This window comes from Trichomonas vaginalis, chromosome V, assembly GCF_026262505.1.
Source record: "Trichomonas vaginalis G3 chromosome V, whole genome shotgun sequence".
NCBI classification, from domain to species: Eukaryota; Parabasalia; order Trichomonadida; family Trichomonadidae; genus Trichomonas; species Trichomonas vaginalis.
In genome coordinates, this window is record NC_067207.1 from 27,766,899 (window position 1) to 27,780,246 (window position 13,348).

General features: G+C 33.2%; 5 protein-coding genes across 5 annotated transcripts, besides 1 other annotated feature; 1 reads left to right on the forward strand and 4 right to left on the reverse strand.

Annotated features, from left to right (window-relative positions):
• Positions 1 to 17: 17 nt before the first annotated feature.
• Positions 18 to 2,375, reverse strand: TVAGG3_0414580 (P-loop containing nucleoside triphosphate hydrolases family; the record flags this gene model as incomplete). The annotated part of the gene is made up of 1 exon (XM_001315438.1): positions 126 to 2,240. The coding sequence occupies one exon, from the start codon at positions 2,238 to 2,240 to the stop codon at positions 126 to 128; it is 2,115 nt and encodes a 704-aa protein (XP_001315473.1).
• Positions 2,376 to 2,530: 155 nt separating this feature from the next.
• TVAGG3_0414590 (tRNA binding) lies at positions 2,531 to 3,927 on the reverse strand (the record flags this gene model as incomplete). Its single annotated transcript, XM_001315437.1, has 1 exon — positions 2,565 to 3,926. The coding sequence occupies one exon, from the start codon at positions 3,924 to 3,926 to the stop codon at positions 2,565 to 2,567; it is 1,362 nt and encodes a 453-aa protein (XP_001315472.1).
• Positions 3,928 to 3,994: 67 nt separating this feature from the next.
• Positions 3,995 to 7,248, forward strand: TVAGG3_0414600 (ATP-dependent RNA helicase family; the record flags this gene model as incomplete). Its single annotated transcript, XM_001315436.1, has 1 exon — positions 3,995 to 7,015. The coding sequence occupies one exon, from the start codon at positions 3,995 to 3,997 to the stop codon at positions 7,013 to 7,015; it is 3,021 nt and encodes a 1,006-aa protein (XP_001315471.1).
• Positions 7,249 to 7,757: 509 nt separating this feature from the next.
• TVAGG3_0414610 (ankyrin repeat and SOCS box-containing protein 4 family) lies at positions 7,758 to 9,158 on the reverse strand (the record flags this gene model as incomplete). Its single annotated transcript, XM_001315435.1, has 1 exon — positions 7,758 to 9,158. One exon carries the CDS (start codon positions 9,156 to 9,158, stop codon positions 7,758 to 7,760), a length of 1,401 nt encoding a protein of 466 aa, XP_001315470.1.
• A 1,861-nt stretch (positions 9,159 to 11,019) lies between these two features.
• TVAGG3_0414620 (rRNA (adenine-N6,N6-)-dimethyltransferase protein) lies at positions 11,020 to 11,953 on the reverse strand (the record flags this gene model as incomplete). Its single annotated transcript, XM_001315434.2, has 1 exon — positions 11,050 to 11,937. The coding sequence occupies one exon, from the start codon at positions 11,935 to 11,937 to the stop codon at positions 11,050 to 11,052; it is 888 nt and encodes a 295-aa protein (XP_001315469.1).
• Positions 11,954 to 12,235: 282 nt separating this feature from the next.
• Positions 12,236 to 12,815: a mobile genetic element.
• The last annotated feature ends 533 nt before the right edge of the window (positions 12,816 to 13,348 follow it).

Genomic DNA, 13,348 nt, shown 5'->3' on the forward strand with positions numbered 1-13,348 from the left:
TATTGTGTGATCTAATTTTTCTAAAATCTCTTCAAATTCTAATATTCTTTTTGGATTTTTCTTGTGAGATATCTAAAAAAGACTTAAAAGTAATAATAACAAAATGGTTTAAATAAAAATTCTATCTATTTGCTCTTTTTTCTTACAACATTAGAAACAGTAAAACTGGAAGATCCACCAATAGAGAATGCAATGCATAGGTATGTTTCAGCAGCCATCACGACATCTGCCATCGCCTCCTCAGCCGCATCCTCATCATCATCTTCATTCGCTTTATCCAAAACATCAAACTTTTCCATCAAAACATCCCATTTCTGTTGGAAGTGAGGAATTCCTCCAGTACTTCCACTATTGATAACGAGTTTTCCGATGTTATCATCTTCGAAATGAATGTTAACGGAGTAATTATCTTCAGGAGCTTTGATAATATCGCAAAGACTAAATACTTCAACACTTTTATCATCAACAAAAGGTTCAGAAGAAGCGATGATAAATGGTGAATAAGTCATAACTTTCAAGAAATATTCACTGAATGATTCACTCTTTGCACCTTCGAATATATCACCTCCGTTTACTTCTAAGCTGCAAGAATCGAAATGATCGACAATGAAGATGACGGAATCGAAGCCAAACGCTTTAGAAATTGCATTCGGAAAGTTCAAAACGTTGCCACGCCATTGTGGGAAATAATCATGATTTGCCCAGAACTCTTTTAGTTCACCGAATAGGTCTTTGAGCTTAGAAACGAGTTCTCTGTCTTCGCATTCTTTCAGGAATCTCCTTGGCAAAGCTGCGGCGCTTTTCTGGATAACAATTGAATGGAAAGATTTAATTAGTTCTGGATACCATTGCTTGTAGAAAGGAGATTGAGCTTCAAGTAATAAGAATGTATGAGTAATCATCCATTTGAAGAATTCAGCAAGATCTGTTGCAGCTAATGCGGACATTCTCATATTAGCAATGAATAAAAAGTAATGATGTCTATCTCCTGTAATTGCTAACTCTAAGGCAAGATAATTGATAAACCTGGCCAAATATGTAGTTTTACCCGAATTATGTGGTCCGAACAAAAGAGCTTGGAAATTGTATGTGTTACCGAATTTATGAAGGTTTCTGTGTGAATCAATGAAGTTTTTAACAGCTTCATTAATTTCTTCTTCGTATTTGATAATTTCATCTTTCTTAGTGAAAGATTCGCGTTCAAGAATAGCTTTAATCTGATTTATGTATCTGATATCTTGTAATTGTTCAACGTTGAGACATGAATTAAAGAATTTTGCGGCTTTTGGAGGAAAAGCTGAAATTGCTTTTTCAACAGAAGATTTGTATTCAGGACCAATGAGTTCTTCAACAACTGAGTATAATGTAGCATCCTCATCCTCATTCTCTGTTTCCTCTTCTGTATTATTTTCATTATTTTGTGTATTTTCTTCTTCCTCTTCTTCATTTTCATTTTCATCATGTTTTGTAGCCATTTCTATCTCTGAATCGTTGATTTGATCAGAAGTAATGAGCTTTCTATTCTTTGATAAAATCGTTTCTTCTGGATTGAGACTTTGAAGATCTGATTCATCATCTGTCTGGTTTTCTTGATACTCTTGATCTTCTTCCTCTTCTTGTTCTGAATCAAATTCAGGGTTTGAAGCTAAATCATCTGATGAAAGTTGTCTTTGCAAAATTTCATCATCAACATCTGTAGTTCTTGGTTTATTTTGTCCACCAACTACTTGGCGCCTAACAGGAATCAATGACTTGCCTGTTCTCTTATTTGGATTTTGATATTCTGCAGCAGATGCTGCATCTGTTTCGTACTGTGTTGTTGACTCTATTAATTCAAAGTTTCTTTCAGGATTCTTTAAAATTTGCGGAATTTCAGAAGAAGTGAAAGTATCATCATCTTCTGTTGGTGGAACAATAACATCGTCATCATCATCTGATATAAGTCTGGTTTGCTTCGTTTTGTCAGAAATTTGTTGATGAATTGGCTGAAGTGGCTTTGTTGAAACGAGAATAGTTGATTTCGGAGTGATGTCTGAGATAGTTTCGATGATTTTACCTTGGCTATCGAAAAATGCAGTGATGTCTCTTTTCAAACGAAAAACGCTATTAACAGATTTTTTAAGGGAATCTAGAGAATGTGGAAACATAATTCTTACAGAATTAGAATCACTTTGACCTGCCAATTTAACATATATAAATGATTGGCCGATCATCGGCTTTCGCTGAGCCGAGCTTTTCATTCTGCGAGAAATTTTAAACGTCAACGATCTAAAATTTTTTACATCCTGGTCAAACTCTGTTACAAAAAGAACCTCTATCAAAAATGTCATATATTTATCTGAAATGCTACGAAATCGATAAAATTTTCCTCAATTTTATTCGTTTGGCATCTTATTCAATGAAAGCTAGATAAAAATGCAGGAACTATCCCATAATAGCATATGTCTTCATTTCGAAAGTGATGCGCTAATTAGATAAATGTTGAAATGAAAAGATTTGTAGATTTGCTTAAAATAATAAAGACGTTGTTGTTAACAGTTAAATTATAAAACATATTTTATTCTCTATTCTTTTTGTGGCTCTTGTTCTTGTTGAATTTCTTGTTCCTTTTGCTTTTCTTCAAGAGCTCTTTGTTTTCTTGCCTCCTTCTTAGCTCTCTTTCTATCTCTTGCATTCTCCTTTCTTTGGAATCCCTCTGGATTTGAGCGCTTCGAGAAAACAAGAGCTCTAACTTTTAAGAAGCTCTGATCGCCAATTTCGAATTCTACCTTAGCAGTTTCTTCATGTGTCTTCTCTAGAGTGACCAATTGTCTGCAATAGCGGCTCATTAAGACTTGTTGACATATGGATACTAATTTCAAGGCAGGATGCTTCGGAAGGTCCTTATCTGCATCGAAATCGTATCCCGTTGGAAGCCAGTAAACAAGTCTGCCGCCAACTTTAAGACAAACAGCAGCAACTTCGTATAATCTGAGTAATAATGGTAATAAAGGAGAAGGAGCATCAGAACGTTGCTTCTCTCTGATTCCATATGGTGGATCTGTAACAATTGCATCGAGTTTTGGCATCTTGTCGTATCTTAAATTATCTGATAAGAAATCTAAGCGGAAAATGCCAAGGAAACGATCTAAAAGTCCGTATTGCTTGAAGTTATCTGGAATGGAAACACCATCTTTCTTTTCTGGGCCTTGTTGCGTCATTGATTTCATATCGTAGTCGGAACCAAGAGCGTAAGCGCCAAGAGAGGCAGCAGCAATAAGTAAAGAACCAGATCCAACAAATGGATCGTAAACAATCTTGCCAGGACCAGCCAATCCTTGGACACAAGCATGAATTGCAACAGAAGACTCCATTGATGTCTTATTTATGAATTTACGTGTTTTTAGTGAGTATTTATCTGGCATTTCGAAAGCTCCTTTTGCCAATTGAATGCCAAAGTAATATCTTTCTTCTGTAATGGTAGATTTCTGTTCTGGAACACGGCGGATGTATACTACAATTGTATGTTTCGGATTCTTTAAATCTACGTTCGATGATAAACGTAAAGCCGGAATAAGTTGATTAATATAGTTTAATCTGTCTTCATTTGAAATTCTCCTACCAAATGTTTCAACCTTGATGGAATATGTTTCATCTCCTATTTGATGTTCGAATTTTTCTGCAAAAGATAAAATTGGTGCAAAATCTGGTCCATCGCAGTATAATCTTGCGCAAGCTTTAGTAACAATAGACTTAGAAGCGAATAGTTTTGCATCTTCATCAGTATTGAACAGTAAAACAATGAAAAATGAAGGTGGAGGAACTCCAATCTTTAATGTTGGATCTTCGAGCTTCATTTCGATATTAAGCGATTGTGCTAGGGCTATTAAATCTGAAATGACAAAATTCTCGTTTCTAAGTGTTAAATGGAAGATGTAACGATTCATTTTTTATAAAAACAAAATTGTTGTCACTTTTTGGCGAAAATCTTTTGTCAAAATATTTTTTTTTGAAAATGGAAAAAATTCGAGAATTGGCATTGATTTCTGCTGTTCTCGAAGCAGTTAAGAAATCAATGAAGATAGATAAACGACAAGTAGCAGAATTTTTGATTAGTTGTGCAAAAAAGAACAATTCTTTCGATGATTTCATTGCAACTTTGAAAACTCGTAAAGTAAACTTGCCAATTGATTTATCAAAATATATATTTGATGTTACTAAACGCCATTGCAATCAAGTTATTCCTGAAAACACAATAGTTCCAATTAGCAAAGCATCATTCGACGAACCAGACATAATGCAACCAGAGGTTGGTGTTATTTACAAAGGGAGAGTAACATCAGTTACAAATCAATGCGCTTTCGTTAAAATCGAAGGTTTTCATTCAAAACCAGTAGGAATGTTACCTGTTACAGAGATGAGCAATGATCCAGGCAGTCGATTATTAGCTACAGATATCGTTGGTGTTGGCCAACATCTTTTTGTTAAAGTTATAAAATCTATGACTGCTTCATTAACGCTATCAATCAAAGGAATAGATCAAACAACAGGCCTAAGTTATGAAGAAGAGGCTGTTATTGAAAATACTGCTCCCACAGGCGCATTTCGGACGATGAGATTATCATCTCCAGAAAGATTCGAAGTAGAGCAACTTATGAGGGCCGGAACAGTTACGCAAAACGATTTACATGATTTAGCCGGTGATTACGAGCAAATATCTTATTCCTCAATCCCAGAAACTTATTTCGAGATTGCATTAAACAAAACCGTTCCTCCTTTCCTACAAGGCCTCAAGACAGACAAAAGGAAAATCGAACCCTTGTATGTAGAATCCAATCCAGAAGGTTCTCTCGCAAGATCTGCTCGAGAAGCATCCAGATTATCCCGAGAGAAGCAAGAAACAAAGCGATCAACACAAGGATCATCGAAGTCAATTGTTGGACTACTCGATGACGAAGCACCATCAGTTATTCCGACAATTCCATTATCAGAATTACCAGAATGGAAAAGACAAACATTTGGTAGTTTCGGACCAACCCTTGAGAAGAAGAAACTACCGATATCCGATTACGAATCCCAAATAATTGACATGCTCTCAAAAAACAGAGTTTTTATTTTGGTCGGAGAAACAGGATGTGGAAAAACAACTCAAATTCCACAATTCCTATTAAGAAGTGGTATAGCAGGAGATCTAATGATAGGAGTAACACAACCGAGAAGAGTTGCTGCTATTTCTGTTGCTAAAAGAGTTGCTGATGAAACAAATTCTATAATTGGAGATTTAATTGGTTATCAAGTCAGATTTGAAGAAAAAACATCAAGAAACACAAAAGTCAAGTTTATGACTGATGGTATGTTATTAAAAGAATGTCTTGGAGATCGACAGCTTTCTAATTATGGTGTTATTATGTTGGATGAAGCTCACGAACGAACAATTCACACTGATGTTTTATTTGGCTTGATGAAAGAGTTGTTGTCAAAAGATGACAGGTTAAAAGTAATTGTTACATCCGCAACTTTACAGAAAGAAAAGTTTAGTTCTTTCTTCTTTAATTGTCCTGTCTTGGAAGTTCCTGGAAGAACATTTCCTGTAACAACTTCGTTCGCTGTCACTGCTTTCACTGATTATTTGCAAGCGAGTGTAAATACAGTATTAAAATTGCATCAAACAGAAGAAAAACCTGGAGATATTTTGTTGTTCCTTACAGGTCAAGATGACATTGATACGGCCTGTGAACAGATTTACCAAAGATCTAAACCAATGGAAGAAAACTTTGGTAAATTAATTGTTCTTCCAATTTATTCGAGTCTTCCAACTGAACAGCAAACAATGATTTTCCAGCCTACACCTCCTGGACAAAGGAAAGTTGTTGTTGCAACAAATATCGCGGAAACATCAATTACTATTGATGGAATTCGATATGTCGTTGATCCAGGACTTGTCAAAGAAATGAGATATGATCCAAGGACAGGAATGGACACTTTGGAAGTAGTTCCAATCTCCAAAGCAGCAGCAAACCAAAGAAAAGGAAGAGCAGGAAGAACGGCAGCAGGAAAATGTATAAGATTATATACAGAAGATAGTTATAACAATGAAATGAAAGAAACAACAATTCCTGAAATACAAAGATCGAATATGGCAATGGTTGCTTTGGATATGAAAGTTATTGGTATTGATGATTTGATTGGCTTCGATTTCATGGATAAGCCACCAACGAAAATCATCATCGACGCGTTGGATCAACTCTATACTTTAGGTGCTTTGGATGAAGAAGGAAATTTGACACCTCTTGGAAGAGACATGTCAAAATTTTCATTAAATCCACAACTCGCGAAGATGTTGATTATGAGTTCTATGCTGGGATGTTCCGAAGAAGTTTTGGTGCTTGTTGCAATCTTGAGTGTACAAGGAATATGGTACAGACCAAGAAAGAAACAAGCAGAAGCAGATGCGATGAAAGCAAGATTAAACAGAGATGAAGGTGATCATATGACATTGTTACATGTATTTAGAGAATGGCAAAAGAACGGAGAAAGAGAAGCATGGTGCAAAGAGAACTACGTACATTATAGATCATTGAAAAGAGCAAAGGATGTAATGACACAGTTAAGACAACAAATGGAACAATTCCATGTTCCTTTAGTTTCTTGCGGAAAAGAAATAATTCCAATTTTGAAGGCAATTGTTTCTGGATTTTTCGCAAAAGCAGCAAGAAGATACATGGGAACTGAGTACAAAACAATAGTTGATGACCACCCTGTTTATATTTTCCCTGGATCAGCATTGTTCGGAAGAGAACCTGAGTACTGCGTTTTTCATGAATTAGTGAATACAACAAGAGAATACATGAGAAATACTGTTGCTGTTGATCCAAGATGGTTGGTTGAGTTGGCTCCTGCTTTCTATAGAAAGGCATCTCCATTGGAAATGACGTCGAGAAAGAGAGCAGATAGAGTCAATCCTCTCGCTGATAGAAAGTCAGATAATAAGGATAGAAAGTGGAGAATCACTGAACAAAGAATTATTAGAATATAAAATAGATATTTTTTGTTTGTATTGTTATATAATAAATATATAGATAGCATTATTTGGAACATAATTGATTTATATGTGAATAATTTTTCCAAAAAAAACTGAGTAGTTATTTATTTCTAAATATGGCAAATCCTTATTTCAAACACTAAAATAATGATTACTATCACCTAAATAAGAGTGATCCCAAAAAATACCAAATTCAATTCACAGTAATCGTTTTTTGGAATTTTTTGGGCCATTGATAACCGAATAAAATTTCCAAATATTTAAAATAATTTGAGTGTAAATCATCATCTAATAATAACCTTAAACATTATAATTGAATACCATGTCATAAGGGTTTAAGTAAACACTTAAGGATGTGCTTATGCGAGTCTAAAAGAATAATAATTTTTGTATTCACACTCTCAATTTTTTTATTCTTTTTTGTGCGATTGGCCAATATAAGGCGGTATTACACTGATGATCATAACTAATTGTGTGGATGATCATATTATTCAATGAATAGAATGTCTATGTGATATAAAAATTAATATTTCATTATAATAATAATTACATCCTAAAATAAAGCGAGTTTAAATAGCTTAAATACATATAATTCACTTAAATCAATTAAGATTATCTTTTACAAAATATTAGAATAGCTTTATTTCTCGGATAATTTAAAAATTTTAATTATATTATCTCATAATATTCAAATAATGTGCTATATCAAATTTCCAGCCAGCCATTTCGGACTCATTTAAATTATTTCATTGATATTGGCACCATGTGAAATAAGAAGATCGGCAGTTTCTTTATTATTAAATACTGCTGCAATTTGAAGAGCGGTTTCTCCAAGATTATTTTTTTCATTGATATTTGCATCATATGAAATAAGAAGTTCGGCCGTTTCTTTACTATTAAATACTGCCGCAATATGAAGAGCAGTTTGTCCATTTTCATCTTTTTCATTGATATTTGCTCCATGTGAAATAAGAAGATTGACCATTTCTTTACTATTACATGAAGCTGCATGATGAAGAGGGGTTTTCTCATTTTTATCTTTTTCATTGATATTTGCACCATGTGAAATAAGAAGATCGACAATTTCTTTACTATTTTCATGTGCTGCAATATGAAGAGCGATTTTCCCATATTCATCCTTTTCATTGATATTTGCACCGTGTGAAATAAGAAGATCAGCAGTTTCTTTACTATTAAATGCTGCTGATTTATGAAGAGCAGTTTTCCCATATTCATCCTTTTCATTGATATTTGCACCATGTGAAATAAGAAGAATGGCGGTTTCTTTCATATTATTCAATGCTGTAATATGAAGAGCGGTTTCTCCCTGTTTATTTTTTTCATTGATATTTGCACCATATAAAATAAAAGATTCAGCCATTTCTTTATTTTTATATGATGCTGCGTGATGAAGAGCAGTATCTCCAATTTCATCCTTTTCATTGATATTTGCACCGCATGTAATAAGAAGAATGGCGGTTTCTATACTATTAAATGAAGCTGCAGTATGAAGAGCTGTTCGTCCATAAATATCTTTTTCATTGATATTTGCATCATGTAAAATAAGAATATCAGCAATATCTTCGTTGTTAAATTTTGCTGCAATATGAAGAGCTGTTTGTCCAATATTATCTTTTTCATTGACATTTGCACCATAGGAAAGGAAATATTCACAAAGGGCTGGAATTTCAAACAATGTGGAATTAACAAAACATTTGTTAAAATCGTTAGTTTGATCGAAATAGACTAAAAATGATTCAAGATTATGATATAATACACAATAAAATAAATCGATCTCTATATTGTATTCATTTACCAAGAATGTAACAAAATCAATGTTGTGTGAAATAATTGCATTAATCATGCATTGTTCATCTGGCTTTTGATATTTCAAACATTCACTCATGATCTCTGGATTTCGGCCTAAAAATGATAATTGAAGACATGTTTCAGTTATTTTTGAGTTAAATTTCGTTCTTAATAACTTGAAACAATCAACTGCTCCATAATAACAACATAATTCAAGTAATGAATATCTTATGCTAGCATTTGGATATAAATAGCTTTTAAGCTTTTGATCTCTATCGAATCCTTCACTTTCAATGAAGTAGATGAATTTTTCTTTGTCATTATACATAATTGCCCCGAAAATAGTATTTTTTGAATGAATTTCGTGATGTTCAGATTTAATTTCTTCGAAAAAATCAGAATTGCCTAATATAATTCCATATTCTTTATAAAACAGGAAGTCTGAAATAGGCTCAACATTGTAGATCTTTTTGACTTGATAAACATCAGATATGAGTTTGGCAAGAAATAAATATGACTTCGCATAACGATTATTATACGGAATGATATTTAAAATGTTTCTTATAATTATACATGGCACGATGGGCGCTACTTTTTTGGCGCCAGCGGCGCCGCCCGCGCCTCCGGTGGCTCCCACTGGTGGGGAGGAGACGATAGAAAAAGATATAAATTTTACTAAAAAAATTGAATTTTGGAAATTCTTTTGATTTTTTTGAATGATTTACGAAGAGATTGAACACATTTTGTACTATGAAATATCGTTATTAATAAATTTACTTCTTAAACATCTATTAAAATCGCAATTTTGAATATTTTTATGATTTTTTTTGACCCGATCACTTGCGCCCGCGCCCACTGGGAGGGGCGCTTGTAAAGTATTCAAAAATCAATGTAAACATTTCAATTTTTGCTCCCACCTCCCATTGGGAGGGGGGCATATATCTTGTAGTGTTCAAGTTCAAGTGATGAAAGTGCATAAGAAAGCTCCTTAATCATACCGATAGAAACAGCATTAGGGGCGCCAAATGGCGCTCGGTGATGTTTCCCATAAAAGCTTAATTTCAGGTATCCATAATCATAACCTGTCAGACGCAATAATTCATTAGCACACAATCATCGTTTCTCAATCAAGAAACGAAACGCACGATTGATTATGCTGGCCATTAAATTTTCATATCAAATAATTTACTACTTCAAGAAAAATTAAAGACTATCATCAACCAAAGCTTAAAATTCTCAGTGTTTACAACTCTCATACTTCGAATATGCATATTTCCAAAATAGCATGAAATTTTTTTTCATTTGAGCTCATTTTCTTTTGTTCTATTAACTAATACATGCAGTACAAGCTTGTTATACGTATACTTAATAAGTAAGGTCTTAAGGGAAATAATAAAAAAGAATTTTGCTATTAATTATATTAAACAATATTTATTTGTAATTTCGTGATAATTATATTTCTTATTACAAAGTAAAGGTATTTGATATAATGTTTGCCTTACAAAAATGTTTCCTTTGTCTTGCCACCATAGGTATTCTATTTTGTCACTTTTTGCGCCCGCCGTGCCATGTATACTTATAATATCTTGTGGAGGATATTTCTTTGAATCAATCAATTCTATTTTGATAATTTTATAAATCTTGTTTAATTCTTCTTCATTTTCCGTTTTTATCTGATACAATGCATTATATGAATCAATGTAGAATTGGCAGATACATCGCAGTTCATTGTATTTATTTGGGTGAATGTCTTGAGCAGACATGAAATAAAAAAAATTTAAAATTCCTTTATTTGCGATTTACCATGAAAATGCAGTCCAATATTATGGGTTAGATAAACTACTTGTAGTCTAATTTTGATCGAGTTTATGAAATGGTATTCGATTTTTAGGAGACTTTGAGCATCTCTATTTTGCAATCCTGAGAGCTTAAGAGAAAACAGTCTAAAGGGCATAAATGATATATTTGCATTGAAAGAATGCAATGCAATATCCTTAAAAACAGGAATTTTAGTCGTACAAAATTTGTAAACAAACACATAAAAAAGGTGTACTTATGTCCGTATGGTATAGCCGTCATATCTGCTTTTTAAGGCGGATTTTCAATGTTATTTCAAGCCTCTTGTCAGAAATTTGAATTAAAATCAGATGAGTAACTCTATAAAAAAAATTCTAAGATATTTATAATAGATAAGATCAAATACTGTATATATTTATTCTCTATTGGAAGTGTACACCTCCGTTGTTAAATTCCTTAAGTAAATTCAAGAAATCTTCGATATCTAACTCCATTGGACGAGATTGTGCAAGTACTGTAGTTCCAAGAACATATTCAATAAGCTCTTCTATGGACATCGTTGCCTGTTGGTTGATTGAACTTAAATACTTTTCACGGTTCTCATTAAGCAATGCGCGTATCTTCTTTTTATGGAATGTGGCCTGTAGTGTACGATTTGGACGTGTAAAACAGAGTTTGATAAGACCATCCCATTCATTAAAATCTATATCTGGCTGAACTTCACGTGGCTGTATGGAAACGACGATTGAATCGACTTTTGGTGGTGGAACGAAGTTCTTTCTTGAAACATTCATTACTAATTTAACAGAAGCGTATAATTGAGTGTTAATTGCAAGACGGCCCCATCCATCCTTGCCTGGCCTTGCAACAATTCTCTCGCCAAATTCTTTTTGAACCATGAGAACTGTTCTGCGGAATGTTGGTCGAGCAAGTAATTTAAAGACAATGGCTGATGATATATTGTATGGAATGTTAGATATACATAAATCAAACTCAGGTAAATCTACTGATAAGACGTCTGCATTGATAATTCTAAGATTTGGATGACGAGGGAATTTTTTCTTAAGTTCGACACACATTCTTTGGTCTTTTTCGATAGCAATCACTTCAATGCCTTCACGACTAAGCATTTCTTCTGTCATGTTACCATTACCTGGACCGATTTCCAAAATTTTATCTCCAGGTCTTGGTTCGCCTGCATCTACAATGTTTTTCACAACGACTTTGGATCTGAGAATGTTCTGACCAAGTGAATGGTCCATTTTGAAAAGGCCGCCCTTTGGTTGCGCAGACTTTGGAGCGACAGCCATAAAATTTTTTTAGAGCGCAATAGAGACAAAAATTTTGGATAAAAAAGTGTCAGACAAAAAGACATCATCAAGATTTTCTGATAAAAACGCAATTTCATATATATATCTACCACTTTTTCATACACAATTTACAGTTTCAATAACATCATTCATTTTAATTAGCCATAAAAGAGAAATTTGTTAAAACTTTTAATGTATGCATTTATCTACATATTCATATTTCTTATGAAGAATTAAATGTTTCTGCTCATTAATTGTTTCGTTTCACAATGTTAGATTTTTAATTGCATAATATTTAGAGAAAGGGACAAACTATCCAGTGTCACTTTTCAAAGGAATAAAAAAATAATAAAGATGAAATAATAACATGAAATCTTATATAAATATAATTTTATCTAAATAGATAAATGAATTAAGCAGTTTACAGTTATATATATTTAATGAGAGACAATATCTAGTTCTATGGTAGAAATGACTCTTAGACTCAAATAAGTAACACAGATAGAAAGTACTCAGTATAATAATTATATATGTACACTCAAAGTTAGTCGCTGCTAAAATCTTAACCTTGCATTTCGGGAAAATCTGACAAATGGCTCTTAGACTCAAATAAGTAACACAGATAGAAAGTACTCAGTATAACAATTATATATGTACACTCAAAGTTAGTCGCTGCTAAAATCTTAACCTTGCATTTCGGGAAAATCTGACAAATGGCTCTTAGACTCAAATAAGTAACACAGATAGAAAGTACTCAGTATAAAATTATATATGTACACTCAAAGTTAGTCGCTGCTAAAATCTTAACCTTGCATTTCGGGAAAATCTGACAAATGGCTCTTAGACTTGTTTTGATAATTAATTCTTCAATTATAATAAGGATGTCAATTCGGAAAATTGTTTTCATTTTAGGAGAATATAATTTTCCTTTTGGAAAATTTAAAAAGTGAGACGCGCAGGATTCGAACTTTTTTAAAAGTTGATTTAAATATATTCTAGTGTGGATTCTAAAGATAATATCATATTTAAAATAAGAATATACTAGTTTAGGTGGTATAATTTTTTTCGATAAATTTGAGAGTATGTACGTTTAGGGCATCAAAAGTGTCAATTCGCTCAGCGAAAGCTGAGCTAGCTTCGTTCTCGAAAAAATAGGGAAGGAGTGAAAGAGAGTGATACAGATGTTGACACATTCATATCATTTCAACAAATTTTGATCAAATTGAAATTCAATGAAATTCAATTCACTTCATATCCTTCAGTCAGTACATTGACATCCTTCTACATCACAATGATAACTCGTGCATCAATAGTTCTACAACTAACTCAGAAAAAACAAGATTTTTACTTCCAGCTTACAGCTTTTAAAAAGTTTCGATGATAAAAATCACTCTACTCTTGTTTATCGATA